We start from the raw sequence: 17632 nt of genomic DNA, 5'->3' as shown, positions 1-17632 counted from the left end.
GACCATTTTCACCTGAGATTTGGAACCAAATTACAGGGGGGTAAAATGACTTTAGAAAGTTGGCAGCATCATTATTTTGGTAGGTCTATTAGTTAAATCTGTTGACTCTAGTAATCTTTGTTGCATTTTATGCCAACGGAGACAGTTAAAAAAATGGGAAAAAGCACTTCTTGTGTTTTTTGCCCCGAGTTTGCATGCCTGCAACTCCAGAAGTATTAAAATATCTCACTGTCCTTTTTGTATTTTGGTTTTAACAAACATTTCTTTTGGTATCTTCATTTTAAAGGCCCGATATGGTACAATCCCATAGATATGGAGATCTTAATGGCTCCATGAGTAAATTGGTCAATTGAGTGGCCAAAAAACAAATGTGGGTCACTGCATACAGATGATACTTTTTTTTTTTTTTCAAATAGGAATATCTGAACAACAAATAATGTTGAAACTAGAAATGTAGTTTGTTTTTCTATCAACACAATTGCATAGAATATACCTGTCTGAGAGACAAATATTGTTTTTCCAAAGTTTGCGTGCCTGTCACTCAAAAAGAATTAAAGATATCTTAATATGATTTTAGATTCTCGTTCTTAACTTTTCTTTTGAAATCTTCATTTTCAAGGCCCTATATGGTTCAATCCCATAAAGATTTGGGGATCTCAATGCGGCTCCATGTACAATTTGTTGTATTTTACCCATTTTCAATGGTCAAAAACCAAATGTGGTTCATTTTGCACACTGCTGATACTTATTGCATTTAAAGGGGAATGTCTGAGGAATAAATAATGTTGAAATTAGAAATGTATCTCATTTCCCTCTATCAAAACAAATGCATACAACATACCACCTGCCCGGCCCCGCAAGACAGGTTGGAGGTTATCCTAACTTTAAGAGGTTATTTATGATGATTTTTAAGAACATTCTTTTCGGGAATATGAATACTACTTAAATGTTATCCTAAGAACAATCTTAGGGAAAAAAAAGATAAGAACATTCTTTAGAAAAGTTTTTAAGAATACAAAATATTCTTAGCTTTTTCCTTAAGTTATAAAATAAGAGGAAATCGGCAGTTAAGAAGAATTGTATTCTCAAAAATGATTTATGAATCCGGCCTCAGAATCTAAAAGGATATTAAGGTATCTTTAATTATTGAATAAGAGGCATGCAAACTTGGGGCAAAAAAACACAAGAAGTGCTTTTCCCATTTTTGAACTTTCACTGTTGTCTACAGATTTAGTAATAGACCTACCAATCTCTGTGTAAAATCTAAATAAAGTCATTTTTACCCCGCTGTAATTTGGCTCAAAATCTCAGGCAAACATTGTCAATTTGCCCCTAACTCTACAAAAAATAAGTGGCTTACCGAGTTATTATGCATCCAGCACATTTAATATTTTGGCTTTCTTCTTCATTTATGTATTTCTTTCACCAGACAAAAAAAGATAATCTAATTGTTTAGCCGGGGACCTCTGGTTGAGTTGAACACGGAATGACCCATATACAGTATATCAAAGAAATTAGCATTCGATTACCAATTGATATCACCACACGGAAAACTCTACAACAATTTCCCTGGATTTCTTTAAATATCATGCTGACATATCAGTCTGCAATTTTATTCACCAGGACAGTGATGCAGCTTTAACCACGTTAAATCCTCCAGCGTGCCCCAGTGCAAGTACAGAATGGACAGGATGACCATGATGTGCATTATTTGGTGACTATTTAACCAGTAGTCAAACCGACCAGGACTGAAACGCTCAGGCAAGCGAGAAATATTGACGAGTCCCCCTACCAATGCCAAAGCATCCATGGTGAGGTAGAGACGAAGGGATGCGGGGCTTCCTCTGCCTGCGCCAGTCAGACGCAACAGAAAGAGGACGAAGCGGAAGAATGCCTGCCAGGCGAAAGATTGCAGTCGGTGCACATTATTCCGTGCAGTGACAGCGCAGTAAACACCATAGCCAGAGAGGAGGAGATATGCCAACATCGCCACACGACGGGAAGATGGGTAACACAACAAAGTTATGTAAATGATTGGCAGAGCTCCTGCAAAAAGAAAAGTACAATGGATGCATCGAACTTTGGCCCTTGAAAGCAGCAACGATTTGTACAAGAATTGATTAATACATTCTAAAAAATAAAGGTTCTAAAAGTTTTTTTTTTGCAGTGAGAAATTCCACAGAAGAACCATTTTTGGTTCCCCAAAGAACCTTTTAAGTGAACAGTTAAAATAACTTCTTAATGTAAAGAACATTTTGATCTAAAACCCTATAGATACACCTAAACAGTCGATACTAGCCGAAGAGAGCTATAACAGATTGAGTACCTGGACTGTATTTTCATTGAGGGTATGGTTCAGAGTATTGAAGAAATTGCAATTAGAGGATCAAACTGGAGTTTTAAGTTGGATAGCATTTGACCCAGGTTTTGAGCCGGCTAGGGTAGACGAGAGATTTAAACAATGGGTTTGGAGAGGTATCACAGCTGTTCAATCATCTCTAGTGTGAAGTTAGAGTTATCAGGCACTTTCAAACACAAAAAAAGCAGAATTTTTATAGATATAAGTACATTGACGGAAGATCATAATTTAATTACAATATTCTCAAATGCGCAGGGGCGGACTTAACCATTAGGCAAAGGTCGGCAATTGCCTTGGGCCCCGAGCTACCTAGGGGCCCCCAAAATGCCCCTTTAAATTATGCTTAAGTTTTTTTTGCTTTTTTTTAACTTTTTGCAAATTATATATTTCTAAAAAACATTTGCGAAAAAAGGCATCAAATCATTAGTGTCGCAGACAGGAGGTCCTCGGAAGGAACTCTGTCATTTTTTTTTACATTCAAAAATAAAATGTCAAGCTCTCTGAATGATTAATCAGCCGTTTAAACCACCTCATATAAGTGTTTGCAATTCATGTTGCTGCGAGAAGCTAGCGCAGTGAACAGGGCTTGAGAGCGCGTTGTGAGTGAGTGCGCGGGTGCAGCCTCCGTGTTGCCAGATCCACCTAATGGAAAGGTGGCAGTCGTCTCCTGGACCGTTTTTTCTGATTTAATGTGACACATTAGGAAGTTATTAAAGTGGAAAGTTGGATGTTAGGGTTAGTGATATATTAACCTTATTTCCAAAACACAAGCTTTGAACTTATTTCAGATTATTATTATTATTATTTTGTTTTGTTTTTCTTGTTTTTCGTAGCAATATCTGGCAACATTTTACTGTCGGCATTAATAAAAAAAGCTTATAGACAAACTGTAATTGCATAAAGCTACCACATTCGGTAAGACAAACGCAATGATCATCGTGATTATCTGTAAGAAATGTATAACATTATAAAAAACTATAGCATAATACAGATCTGTATGAATGAAATTTGCCAAACAACTTAGGGTAGAGTGGGGGAAAATGCCCCCCTGGGGTAAAATGCCCCCCACCCGTTTTCCCCAAAATAACCACTAGAATGAATCAAGATACATTTTTACTATTGCTATGCACTACGTTGACAACGGGGATATACAAATCTCCATGGAGAAGCTGACACCAGCGACGTATTTGAAGAGAAGAGGATTACATGGAAAATGCTATAATGTTCAGATATTAGTAAACAAGTGTTTAATAGAATATTGTTCACAGTGATATCACAGTAATGTATGATAGATGAATAGTGAAGTCTGTAGTTTGAGAGCATATGTTATTTATAAGGAATATAATTATATTTTTAAAAAAAAACAATAAAAAAAAAAAACATAGCTTGTGGGGTAAAACGCCCCCTATGCTGAGGGGTAAAAAGCCCCCCAATGGGCATAGTTTCTCTTTATCATAATTACTATAGTAACATATTTCTGTTTATCAAAGTCTTTATTTTACACTTTAATGCAGTATAACTAGGCGATAAAATCAAAATATTTTAACAAAACAGGATAAGATTACCTCAAGTGAGCATTAGCTAGCTAGCTTGGTGGATGCAATGATGGAAGGTGGTTAGGTGACCCAATGATAAAATATAGTGACTTTTAGAGCATTTATTGAATATATTTCACTTTAAATATAATAATTTATGTTTAATATTTATTTAGGGTTTTCTGTTTTTCTTGATGATAGTGGTGAACAAATACTACATCAATTATCAACCCCATATAGGCCTAGTGTAGAAATCAAAATATTAAAATGTTAGAAATTTGGCTATTTTGTACATTCCTGAAATAAATATTAATAGGTATATATACATGTTGTTGCATTACTTGCCTTTTACTTTTAGAGATTAAAAACTATGTTTATTTTGCTGTTGATCTATGAAGCAAACTGGTTGGTAAGAAAGGGGGCGTTTTACCCCACCTTGGGGGGCGTTTTACCCCACCGCTGGGGCAAAACGCCCCCTTGTACAAAAATATTTTCAGTCAAAAAATATATATAATTATGCAGGTTGAGCAATTTTAATATTTAGTAATATTCTCCTGCCATAGTCACTCAAAACTGGGATGGCAATTCTAGTCACATTTATGTTTTGTTTCACAGTAATGTCACATTTTCCTTAAGGGGGGCGTTTTCCCCCACTCTACCCTACTGGCCAGCAGGAAGACGGTTCATGCTGTTTAGTTAACCTTTCACAAAGTCATCATACAAACATTAATTAAAGCAGTGTTTCTCAACTAGCAATCTATTCAGTCAGCATATTTGTGTTTGATCTGTGTGAATTACAGAAATATAAGACTTGCTAGACCTACTTTTTTTTCTATATTTCTTTGCACAAAACTCTCCAGAAAGTGCCATTTAATGGTTTATTTTTCAAAAAATGAAATTTATTTTTATTTTCGTTCTCTTTTAAAGATCGGATGGGGGGCCCCATACTACCTTCGCCTTGGGCCCCCAATTTGCTAAATCCGCCACTGCAAATGCGTACACATTAGGAGATAACAAAAAGCTGCATGGTTTCTAGATTGTATGGAAGTATACAAGCATCCAAGAACCATTCATCAATATACATTAAACAACAATGGGAGAAAGAGTCTGACTCACAAATAACAGATGAAGACTGGACAGATATATGTATGATACCACAAACTCAAGATCCTGGAGGGAATTTGGATGGAAGAATTTAGTAAGATTTTTTATAACTCCCAAATTAACAGCACTTCATACAGGCTCACAGAGCCGTGGCTTTTGCTGGAGACAATGTGAAACCCCGATGGCTAATCATTATCATATTTTCTGGGCATGCCCAAAAATAAAATTATTTTGGCAAGAAGTAGTGGCAGAGATTGGGAAAATTATAGGAGTAGAGGTGGATTTTTCGTTCACTACTATATATTTAGGTAAAAAAAAACAGGAAATGTTTTAGACAAGGATAAATATTTATTAAAAATATTGTTAGCAAGCAGTAGGAAAGCAATAACTCGTAAATGGTTGCAGGTGGATCCTCCAACTAAGGATCAATGGCTAGGGATCGTAAATGAAATATACAGTATGGAGAGGCTTACATTTATATTAAGGCTCAAATTTGACAAATGTAACAAGTTTTGGGAAAAATGGACTTTGTATGTAAACCATTGAGGAAAGTGTGATAATGTATATCAAGATGTTGGAATTATTTTGTTATACTGTCTGATATTGTTGCATCCATGATAACTTTGCGTTCTTTGTTCCAAAAAAAAACATTTTGATCTAAATGACCTTTTTACACTATAGAACATTTTGTGCAGTGGAAGGTTCCATGGATGCTAGAAACTTGAGATTTCAACAATTCACTGTCTTAAAACAAATTCTTTCCTCACTTTCTTTCTGCAATCTGTGTGAATGTGTTTGTGTTAGATATTAGTTTTGTTTGTTAGAATATTTCAATAAAGTCTCGTTTTTATTTAAAGAGAAGTGTCTTGTGTTGTGTGCTTATTTAAACTGCTGATCTTGTTACCTTACTTATAATAGTATTTTCACTATATTTCGGATAGTAATATCCGCTGCAGAGTTGATATTTACGGCCCGTTCAATGGAACGAGGGATGATTCATTTGTTAGGCCGTAAAATAAGTGACTCTTTCGGAATTCCCTATAAAATTAATAATGATTCCCTATAAGTGTATAACTACGGAAGCGTATTGCATTCACTTGAAGAAAAAAAATCTACTCTGTTTTTCTGAATTAATGAGTTAATTATCTCAGAATTACGAGATAATTTTTCATGGAAAAAAAGTTTTTGCTCTGTTTTTCTGAATTAACGAGGTAATTATCTCAGAATTACAAGATCATTTTTCATGGAAAAAAAGTTTTTGCTCTGTTTTTCTGAATTTCTGAGTTTTTGAGATAATCAAGTCATTAATTCAGAAAAACAGAGTAGATTTTTTTCTTCAAGTGAATGCAATACGCTTCCGTAACACAGTCATCTCTGTATAGTCCCTTTTGCCAGCTAAGGTCACTGAATGAGCGATGCCTTGTTTAACAATGAGGCGTAAAGTCACTCTCCAAAACTTTCACTCTTTCTGTTCCTCTCTAGTGGATTGAGCTGCCATCCTCCACCTGAACAGCTGTGACCATCACATCTTTTAAGAAGCAGCTGACACACACCTTTTCCACAAGCACTTTACCACCCCACCCCACACCCATAAACTAATGCAATTTCACAGACACAGATTCTTCTCTGTATTTCTCTTCTCTAGCTTGCTTCCTAACCTATTGCTTTTGTCCCTCTCTTGTAAGTCTTGCTAAATTCGTAAAATTTCATTCTGAATTTGGTAGGCACTCACCAAGAGTGTTGACAAGACAGACGCCAACCATGTCGAAACACAGCAGTGTGTCATAAATATGTGCTCCACCCTCGTGGTTCATGAAGAGATGGTAGAAGACTGAACAAACGGTGGGAGACAGACAAGCCAGATAATGCACCACACCAATCCACCACTCATCCACTTCAGCCCATGGGATATTCACAGGCAAAAATAGCAAAAAACAGATGAAGGGGATACCTTATGGACAAAAAAAAAAAACATGTTACCATATGGCAGTTCCAGATTTCACCAGGTACATGTTCCTGGAACAACATTCCAATCAACCAATTAGACTTGAGTTATTGAGACAAAATATGCAATTTGATGCAGTTGCTGATTTTTACATGGCCCAAAAGATGAAATTTTGATAGCTTGTAATGTAAATCACATCATTATAGTACAGCAAACTACTTACATTATTGGGTGACAACTGATATCTATATGCGTTTTATGTGTCTTAAGGTGATATTTGTAGTTTTTATTCTGGGGGGCAAAACAGACAATATAGATGTAATGCAATACAATGATGATTGAGAGATGTATCATATTGTTTCATATTAGATACATTTTAACACGAGTTCTAAAAATATAATCAAGTAAAGCTTCAGTCCTGTGTGTGTTCATCTTGAAATATTACTAATGATGTAAAAGTTATTTTAGATTTCACAGCAAAAAGACATTTAGAATTTTACTAAAATGCTTTTTACTTCCTAAAAAAAAGCATGAACTATCAGTCAGAGGACAGAAGGTATTTTAGAGGCCTTAGAAATTTGCATATGAAATATGATACAGTAGGGTAGGCTTTATAGGGTTAACATGTCTTTTTAACAGGAAGACATACAATGCTTTAAATGCGTTACTACTTAATTCTATAAAGTCCACTAGAATTCCAAAGAAAATCCATTAAATTCCAAAAAACTGTTTTTAGTTCCTTCCAAAATATAGGCCCGCCGAATTTTTACTGCACTTTTACTGTTCACAGCAATTATACATTATCACTTCCAATGCAGCAATTCTCTAACCCGGATTAGATGTAATCCCACGTAATGCTATTTACGAGCCCTTCTGAACAGTGTTACTGAGTGAACCGTAGAGAAAGTAGCCCTAAATTACATCTTCACAAGGTTTCCCTCTTCTGTGCATGGGTGCTTCCCCGAACCTTGTTTCAGTAACTCTCCCATCAGTGGTAAAATGCAAGAATTATAAATTGAATTTAACATCCACAAAATTACTTTATAGCTCCCTAAGTTTACAGGTGATCAAATGTTAAACAATTTCTAGACATTACAGTACAAATTACGCAAGTTTTTTTTTTTCTTTTCCTCCATACCATGTGTATAGATGTTCCCAAGTTCATTATGCAGATAGAACAAACTTCGCAGACAGTCTCTGTAAGTGGATATAGGCCGGTATCCTTTCAGGACATATTTGTTGAACTGAAGATGTGGTGGTGAATTCTTAAAATCCAGAAGTTTTGGCCCAGTAAAAAAATCCATAGCAGAAAAAGTTAAATATGCTCGCATGTCCTTGACCACTTTCATCTTCCTTTGGGAGGAAAGCCTGTAATCTCTTCAAATTTCTTAAATCAAGCTATAAATGCATAGTCAGCTAGGTTTAGCTAACTAGCTAGTTTTAGCTTACTAGTGATGGTAAAAGTTACTTATTAAGATACCCATTGTCTTGGAAGTACTGCCAGGTAGTAGAACTGCAGCAACGTGTTGCTTGCAGAGAAGCTGTGGGCCAATTTACTGCTACTTACTGTCGTAGCCAATCAGCATGAAGCAGTCAGGCTCAGCAGAGGCGAGCTCATGGAAGATTACAGGTCCTTAAGTACAAACACTAGTCTGGTGGTAGACTTCGACACATCTGCTTTTTACTGACATTTATTTCAGAAACTGTAAATATGATAATCCCAAAAATGTTCTTTAAGCTACCCTAAAATCCAGGTAAAACTGGATTTAAATGAAATATTTAAACGAGGGTTGGATTTAGAGTTTGTATTTATTCAAAACCATACATAGCCTTGCCACAGGAAATTAAACAGAAATAAATAACAGTGGCTTCTAGAAGAAAAAAAAAACACTTCTACATAAAACGGAAATGCATAAAACATAAAATACAAGAAACATGGATTTATTTGGAATTATGGAATTTAAAAAGAAAAAAGATGCATCAGATATAATTATATTTCATCTAAAATGTCTTTATTTGTACAAGCAGCTGTTTATTTTTATGGCAAGGTAACAAATATTAACAATACATTAAAATACAAGGAGAACAAAATACTCAAATAAAATGACCGAAAATGTACAACATTCACAGAAACATTGTGTAAAAAAAAAGAGCAATCAAGTGAAGATACACATTCTTGCAGCAACAACTTCCACTTCAAAATTATCCTAAGAAAAAAAGGGAGGCATGGGTTAGAAAAAAAGCCACATTATTATTATTATTCATATATAAAATAATAATATATTATTATTGTAGGTTTTATTAATGTTAAATGTGTATACACATTACCCTTACCTTGGTATTTATTTCCAAAGAATCCACTCAATTTGTATTTGCCTTCCTTTCCTGTTAAAAAGAACCAACTTTTAAATGCACAAAGTTTAAAAATATGGCTAAATAAACAAACATGCCCTTACTCAAAAGGATCACACCCTTATCTTGATAGCTCCGCCCCACCGAATTCACAAACACACTACAGCACAGGCTCCTCCCCCCTCATAAGTGGACACACCCCTTACTGCTGATTGGCTACAAGTGTGTTTTGGTGCTCGGTCTGATCCACTTTTAACAGTGTTTCTCAGAAATCGCTTAATGCACCATTAAATCGGTGGAAAATGTTACGTAGCTTATATTGCGTTGACAACAATATGATAAAAATGTCAATAATAAATATATAGTTACACAATAATAATAATATGTTTAAGAGACTATTCTGAAATGATTAATATAGTTCATTAATAGCTGTTGTCAGTTGCAAAACAACTCTGCACAATAAAATTAAATGTGTTGATCACAAGAGTGCGTTTATTAGCATCTCACCTGTCTGCGAGTCTCCATTGGGCTGGATGTGGAACTTGAGGTGCTGCTGGATGTGGATCTGTTGTTGTGGTGAGGGCTGCAGCATTAGAGTGGGCAGCTCAGGCTGAGGGATTATGGGTGAGACAGGAACAGCGTACACATCAGGCACAGAGACTGGGACCGTTGAGGAGCCGTCCAGTGAAAGGGTGGCGTCTAATGAGGTGACAGCAGGGATGTGAGGAGCGGGGCCCACAGTGGGAACACCAGGGAATGAGACAACTGCAGGACAGTCAAGAAAGACATGGATTCAAGTTCTCTCTCGATATATTTGAAATGGAAGAATATATGGGAGGATAGTTCAACAGCAGCAGGGTCAGACATTTTTGGGTTTGGGACAAAAATGCCACCAAAATGAACAAAAATGTCCCGCAAATTCAAGATTAAGTGGCAAAAAATGCCCCTCTACAATTTAGGTAAATCAATTACGACTGTTGCGATTCAAGTGAAATCATTTTGCAGCATTGTGCATTATAACCAATCACATTTCTGTTGATTTTAAAAATGCAATAGCCAATCAGAGGCGTTTAGATTATTCATGGCTGAAAACGGCGGAGTCATGATGTAAGACATTCATTTAGCAGTGTAAACAGCTTAGTGATTATAATAGTTTTTGCGATAAGAGACGCTCCAGAGATGATGTTTTTTTTTTTTTGTAAAAAAGGTTTATTTTTCTGTAGATAGTTATTAAAACTGGGAATAAACTGTTATTGTTCATGCTACTTAATAAAAACAATGTGAAGTATTGATTATCTAATGTGTAATAAGCAATAAACTAATTCACAACCACCAGCTGGAGTGCCCATGATCTTCACCAGAGGACACTCCTTCCATCTGCTTTATCTCATCATAAAAAAAAAACAAAACAAAAAACTCACTGGAAATCAATTACAGGGGGGGGGGGGGGGGGGGGGGCAAAGTTCATTTCTGACCCTGGTCGGCACCATTAATAAATCCTGCGATTATATAGATATTTACAGATACACTCACCTAAAGGATTATTAGGAACACCTGTTCAATTTCTCATTAATGCAATTATCTAATCAACAAATCACATGGCAGTTGCTTCAATGCATTTAGGGGTGTGGTCCTGGTCAAGACAATCTCCTGAACTCCAAACTGAATGTCAGAATGGGAAAGAAAGGTGATTTAAGCTATTTTGAGCGTGGCATGGTTGTTGGTGCCAGACGGGCCGGTCTGAGTATTTCACAATCTGCTCAGTTACTGTGATTTTCACGCACAACCATTTCTAGGGTTTACAAAGAATGGTGTGAAAAGGGAAAAACATCCAGTATGCGGTAGTCCTGTGGGTGAAAATGCCTTATTGATGCTAGAGGTCAGAGGAGAATGGGCCGACTGATTCAAGCTGATAGAAGAGCAACTTTTACTGAAATAACCATTCGTTACAACCGAGGTATGCAGCAAAGCATTTGTGAAGCCACAACATGCACAACCTTCAGGCGGATGGGCTACAACAGCAGAAGACCCCACTGGGTACCACTCATCTCCACTACAAATAGTAAAAAGAGGCTACAATTTGCAAGAGCTCACCAAAATTGGACAGTTGAAGACTGGAAAAATGTTGCCTGGTCTGAAGAGTCTCCATTTCTGTTGAGACATTCAGATGGTAGAGTCAGAATTTGGCGTAAACAGGATGAGAACATGGATCCATCATGCCTTGCTACCACTGTGCAGGCGGGTGGTGGTGGTGTAATGGTGTGGGGGATGTTTTCTTGGCACACTTTAGGCCCCTTAGTGCCAATTGGGCATCGTTTAAATGCCACGGCCTACCTGAGCATTGTTTCTGACCATGTCCATCCCTTTATGGCCACCATGTACCCATCCTCTGATGGATACTTCCAGCAGGATAATGCACCATGTCACAAAGCTCGAATCATTTCAAATTGGTTTCTTGAACATGACAATGAGTTCACTGTACTAAAATGGCCCCCACAGTCACCAGATCTCAACCCAATAGAGCATCTTTGGGATGTGGTGGAACGGGAGCTTCGTGCCCTGGATGTGCATCCCACAAATCTCCATCAACTGCAAGATGCTATCCTATCAATATGGGCCAATTTTTCTAAAGAATGCTTTCAGCACCTTGTTGAATCAATGCCATGTAGAATTAAGGCAGTTCTGAAGGCGAAAGGGGGTCAAACACAGTATTAGTATGGTGTTCCTAATAATCCTTTAGGTGAGTGTATATAACAATACATTCAGAGAAGCAGACTTTTGAACATTACTTTTACCTTCTGGTTGTACTCTTCCATTTGTATAATCCCCAGTTCCTTGAACAAAGAGGGTGAGAGATGTTTATATGCAGATTTACACACCTCATTCTGGTAGATATACATAGTGTCAAAAAAATGCTTGTACCATATTTCTCAATGGGTTCTGCATTTGCATCTCCAGCTTCTGGAGCATCAGGATGGGGTGGAACCTCTCCATCTCCTGAATCAAGCACAAACACACAGAATTAATGTGTGAATATGGAAAATGGTAGATGGCAGCAAAGTTAGTCAGTGGAGTGAGCGGTTATATTCACAAATATATTACGGTAACAGCTCTATAGGCGAAACATGAGGGAAAACTATACGAGAAAAACTTTGCTCTATTTCTCCTCATCCTCGTCTGCGTCCTTCAGTGGCCTCCATGTTTTCTTCCATATGACAGCTTGCTGTGGCTGCCTTTGTTAGTGTTCTTTTGTGCATGTGGTTCAGTTCAGTAACACGACCAGTTCCATTCCACCGCACCACTTTTCCATTATTTTTCTATGTAAACATGCGCCAGAAGGACGTGTTTGACTGTTGCGCTCACGTTTTGCATCTCACGCATGACACGGTGTTCTAAAAACGCGGTGCTCAAGTTAAAATAAGTTTTAAGACATCTCGTGACCTTGCGGTTTTTCCCCATTCCACTGCTTCTCGGATTTTTAACAGCAAAAGAGTGTTCTGTGTGAACCAGCCATAAGGCTTGCAGTGTGAAGGTTTTTTCATTTCTTTTTTTTTCATATGTGACATAGATCTGTTTTTGTCATGACAGTGTGAACAGCACAAACCACATGGAATATGATCTTTTCGATTCTGATTTGGGCCACTTCCATATGTGGTCCTAAGTCTGATCATACAGGTCCGAGGTTTTGCAATGTGACCTCAGTCTTATAACAGTCATATCGGAATTCATGAGATTTTTAGAAGAGACTGTGTGGGAATTACTGCGTCTGTGCAGCGTCTTTATAGTGAAGTTTAATTACTTCCAAAACAGCAAAGTTATCACCTTGTTGCTATTAAATGTAATGTAGCGTTCAGTAGCGAAGCTGTTTTATTTATTAAATTCACAGGGCTGCAGCTCAAAATAAGGTTCTGTGCTTCTGAATGTTTTTGTGTGTGCGCAGTCTTATATATAAAATGTTCACCTCAAAAGAAGCTGTGTTTTTCTGTGAGCACATCAGGAATGTCTACAGTATATCATAATATGAGAGGAAGAAAAGTTTTCTTTGTGGGTAAATGTTTCCCTAGCCTTGTGGTGGCTTGGATTTCCAATGGGAATCGTAAATACGTGTTTAACAGTAGGTCAAATGTCCAGATATCAGATATGCATCTCATTTAAAACCACATTTGCATGTGGCTCAGAACAGATAAGAAAAAACCCCAGAATCAAATGCAAATCTTTCTGTTTACACATGTTTACTACAGTACAAAATACCAGTGTAAACACAGCCTAACTTAAATGAACATAGATATCTGAATATCTCAAAATACAACTAACCATATTGGTCAATGGATTTCTGTCCGTCAATCTCAGGACCTTGATGCAAAGCCTCCAGGCTTCTGTTTTCTGTAAAAAAAAAAAGAGGATTAAATGATAGCATTAAAACTTCTGAGTTTAAATTCAAATGATAACAATCTCTTCATTTAACATTTTCTTCATTTAACTTATGAAATTACAACAAAGTATTTCAGTAGTTCTTGCTTGATTAATAAATAGTGTTCTAAATAAATAGGAGATGAACGTACCATCAACAGACTGGCCATCAGTCACTGGGCCAAGGAGTTCATATGACACTGCTGGATTACCTGTAAACCATACAGTGATTTTACCAAGAGTAAGTACAAAACAATTATAACTTTCTCGTTAGCCTAACTGTATGCCATTTGACAATTCACATGTGAAGCAATGATGAAGAGGATCTTTAAACTAGAGTATCAATAAGTAAGTTGAAAGATGCCAAAAAAATCGCACCATAGTTAGCATCGCCACCGAAACTGAGTGTTTCTGGATTATACAGGGATTCTGGAGAACCTACAGAGAGTAGAGAGGATGGACATACCTATCAGTACAGTGATATTATGACATTAGTGGCATTGTCATTTAATTATCTATAAAAACAATAACTCACCTTCACCATATTTTCCAGACACAGCATCAGGCCTGAGATCAAGTGGCTGACCACCATATTGAAGACCCTTTTGTCCTGAGAGAGAATTACAGTAAAACATACTCACTGTCATAATTTCTAGAAATAAGACAATATAAGTTGGAAAAGAAATAGCAGTCACTATATTTGCCAAAGTATTTGTCACTACCATATCCAAGTGGCTGGCCATTGTAGGGTAACCCTCCAAAATCTGAAAATACAGAAACTTATATTTTACAATATCTTCAAAAAAAAAAAAAAGATGTGCTGTATGATCAGACACAATTCTTTATTAACTTACTATATTTACCAGGGGACTTGGCAACAGATTCAGGAAGTAAAGGCTGAGAGTTGTACGGTAAACTACCATGTCCTATTTTGGGGTCAGAGAACAGAATTATATATATATATATATATATATTTAACCGCATTCTATATAATGTTTTAAAATGCAAGGGTAGAGATCTTAAAGAATAAAAATTTTAAACATACATTTTGTAAAATTTAAATAAATGTGTTTTATCGCAAATCTTTTTTTTTTTATTAAAGTAAATGTTAATTTCTACCACAATCTGTAGTGAAATGCTACAAACTGCCTGTCAACTGATAAATGCATACAAAAAGTTATGAAAAAGTGTAAAGGAATATCAAAGCATCTAATCTTCACCGTATTTTCCTAACGCTTTAGGATTGTAGGGTTTGGCTCCATAGCGCTGACCATCATTACCTATGAGAAAGATGCACATAAATCCATGTGTCCAGTCAGGATTACAGTTAGGGTCAATACTGACTCAAACATTATAAAGATAGCATACCATATTGTCCAGAGGGGTTTGTTTGATATCCATTGGGGGAACCACCAAATGGAAGTCCGCCAATTCCTGTAAAAATACGACCTGGCTTATGAAAACTGAGTAAATGTAAGAGTGCAGCATTTTTGATGAGTCGTTTTAATATGAGCTGATAGGATTTTCCTCACACTAACCATATTTCGCTTGAGATTTTCCCTTAAATCCTGTTGGTTGCTCACCTTGTGGTCCAGCTATCAGAGTAACCGAAAAGAGTAAATATTAATGAATATATAATCAAACAGTTTTTTTTTCTAAATGTCTAGCACAGAAAACAAGAGGGCAAAAAACTTACTTACTACACACAAATTCACTTAAACAGGTCTTGTGAAATGTAGCATACTACTGAGTGAAACGTTTATCGTAGCATATGGCATACTGTTTCACTTTTTTTAAATAGTAGGCAGAATACAGTGTTTACTATATTAGTAAGCAGAACTACAGTCTGAGTCACAAGGGTAAAGAAAGTACTGTAATTATTCACAGAGATACGGTTGTAATTTTACTTGGTGTATATACAAAAAAAAAATTCTCAAAGTTTTAAAACGGAGACCTATTTATTTATTTAAGCAAAACTTAAAAGCATTCATATCTACATTTTTATTTATCGATATCTCTTTATTATTTATTTCGTTGAAGGATATAGTATTGCACTAAAAAGGTCCAGACTATTGACACCCAAGGACTAAAGCATATATTTAATAAATGCATATGTGAATTGTGTTCATGTTGAAAAAATGATATTTGAAATATCCATGAAGTAGAAAATATTCCAACCTGGATTTTTCAATTTGTTTCCATAGCCTCCATAACCTGTAAAGACAGCAAAATGAGGGCCACATTTTTTCAGACTTTGCAAAGATGAAGCCAAATAATAAGTGATTATAATTACAATAAAATGTGTTTTGTAATGCTTTACCTGCTTTGTAGCCATTGTTTATACCATGAGCTGGATAACCACCCATTCCTGCTCCAAAGCCTAGTAAATATTTTTATCCAAAGTGGTTAAAATGCTGTTATGGTTAGATGGATAGTTAATGTTTATATGGAATTGAATGCACCTGGTTGTGATGCAACTGCTCCCTTTCCATTTGGATACCCTGTAAAACACATTTTTAGTTTTAGACTGAATGCTTATTTTTTGCTTGGTCTTCACAACTGTTAAGTCAAAGCAAACTGACATGGACTAAAATGGACACCAAAATCTCTTATTTTTATTGAATGGTGTCTTTAAAACATTAAGATTTTTGGTAAGCATTGACAATAATTTATCATTTATATGACAAACAAGTGGGGGAAAAATGAGAGTTCACCAGGACTTGGAAGTTTGACCCATTGTCCATTAGGTTGTCCTCCAGGTCCACAATCTAAAAAAAAAATAGTTTGATATTAATCCAAATGTAGTTTTGGGTTATAAGGGCAGCTAATTTAATGTGATTTTATGTTATATCAATGGATTATTATTTAGGATTTACCAGGCTTTGAAGGTATAGCTCCCTGCATCTGTCCATTTGGTTGTCCTAGACGAGTGAGTTCTGTAGAAAACAAACAAGTTATCAATAAAGATTGAAAATTCAGGGTTTTATTAAATGTGTCTAGTTAATTTGTTAAAGATACTGTTGGGTGGTGGAGGGTAAATATGTATGCCCCACATTTCTTGTAAATGCATAAGCATGCATTTATGAACAATTTGTACAATAGATATTTTGAATTTATGCTAATCAATGACTGAACATTTTCTTTGCATCACAGCCATCTTCTAGAAATCTAGTAGGGATCAAAATGTCCACCTATTTGCTCGTTACCATATGGACTGATTAAATCAGAAAATAAAAATCCAGCCTAAGTCTACTTGCTCATTGTGAAATTTACTTAGTAAAAGTTTTTGAAGGCTATCAATCCAATGTAGACGCCAACCGGCACATCCGGGAACTTAACTGTCAATTTCGTCCCCGCCCCTTTTTGGGAGAAAACAAACTAGACTTTCCATAGACTTCAATACAAAATAACGGCAAAAAACAACGTCCGTACACAGCCGGCAGGCGTAAATAACTTAAGAAATCAATTATATAAAACATGTCAAGTAATTATGTCCACCCTGCCTGCCATAGAGCTTGAAAGATACATACACAAACTTAATTTGGTCAATTTAAAAACATGTCCCTTTATTCTCCCAGCGTCAAATTGATGTAACAACCCCCCCAAAGGGGTTATATATATTATAAGATATATTATAAGACATAATATATACATTTAAACATGCTTACATTCAAAAACGAAGTAATCATTCACTGGCTTACCATGGTGACTCGATGAGGTACGACTACGAGTAAATGTCCGGGAAAGACACCTCTGGCCACTGGGTGGGGTTGTTACCATAGACAGTAAAATAATTAATTATTAAAATAAATAATTTGAGGCTGGGAGAATGAAGGGACATGTTTTTAAATTGACCAAATTAAGTTGGTTGATGTATCGTTCACGCTCTATGGCAGACAGGGTGGACATATAATTACTTGACATGTT

At 36.2% G+C, this 17632-nt stretch overlaps 2 protein-coding genes across 2 annotated transcripts in view; both read right to left on the bottom strand.

Annotated features, from left to right (window-relative positions):
- Positions 1–1469: 1469 nt before the first annotated feature.
- On the bottom strand, positions 1470–8606 carry paqr4b (progestin and adipoQ receptor family member IVb). The gene is made up of 3 exons (XM_056247263.1): positions 8082–8606; positions 6731–6949; positions 1470–2046 (listed from the first exon to the last, which is right to left on the bottom strand). Exons 1-3 carry the CDS (start codon positions 8290–8292, stop codon positions 1613–1615), a joined length of 864 nt encoding a protein of 287 aa, XP_056103238.1. The 5' UTR covers positions 8293–8606; the 3' UTR covers positions 1470–1612.
- Positions 8607–8844: 238 nt separating this feature from the next.
- cmn (calymmin) overlaps positions 8845–17632 on the bottom strand; it is a 30441-nt gene continuing 21653 nt past the window's right edge. The window contains exons 39-57 of the mRNA XM_056247262.1: positions 16582–16641; positions 16420–16473; positions 16168–16206; positions 16026–16085; positions 15884–15919; positions 15244–15300; positions 15074–15139; positions 14926–14985; positions 14560–14631; positions 14428–14469; positions 14241–14315; positions 14084–14143; positions 13858–13917; positions 13610–13678; positions 12218–12292; positions 12091–12129; positions 9803–10060; positions 9278–9328; positions 8845–9150 (exon numbers count right to left, since the gene is read on the bottom strand). Coding sequence (XP_056103237.1) covers positions 9146–9150; positions 9278–9328; positions 9803–10060; positions 12091–12129; positions 12218–12292; positions 13610–13678; positions 13858–13917; positions 14084–14143; positions 14241–14315; positions 14428–14469; positions 14560–14631; positions 14926–14985; positions 15074–15139; positions 15244–15300; positions 15884–15919; positions 16026–16085; positions 16168–16206; positions 16420–16473; positions 16582–16641 — 1238 coding nt within the window. The 3' untranslated portion in view covers positions 8845–9145. The remainder of the gene's footprint in view (positions 9151–9277; positions 9329–9802; positions 10061–12090; positions 12130–12217; positions 12293–13609; positions 13679–13857; positions 13918–14083; positions 14144–14240; positions 14316–14427; positions 14470–14559; positions 14632–14925; positions 14986–15073; positions 15140–15243; positions 15301–15883; positions 15920–16025; positions 16086–16167; positions 16207–16419; positions 16474–16581; positions 16642–17632) is intronic.

The sequence above is a fragment of the Rhinichthys klamathensis genome, unplaced genomic scaffold (genome assembly GCF_029890125.1).
Source record: "Rhinichthys klamathensis goyatoka isolate OS25496 unplaced genomic scaffold, OSU_Roscu_1.1 h1tg000045l_1, whole genome shotgun sequence".
NCBI lineage: Eukaryota > Metazoa > Chordata > Actinopteri > Cypriniformes > Leuciscidae > Rhinichthys > Rhinichthys klamathensis.
The sequence above is the reverse complement of the archived record's forward strand: the minus strand, read 5'-3'. Positions and strand labels throughout refer to the sequence as shown.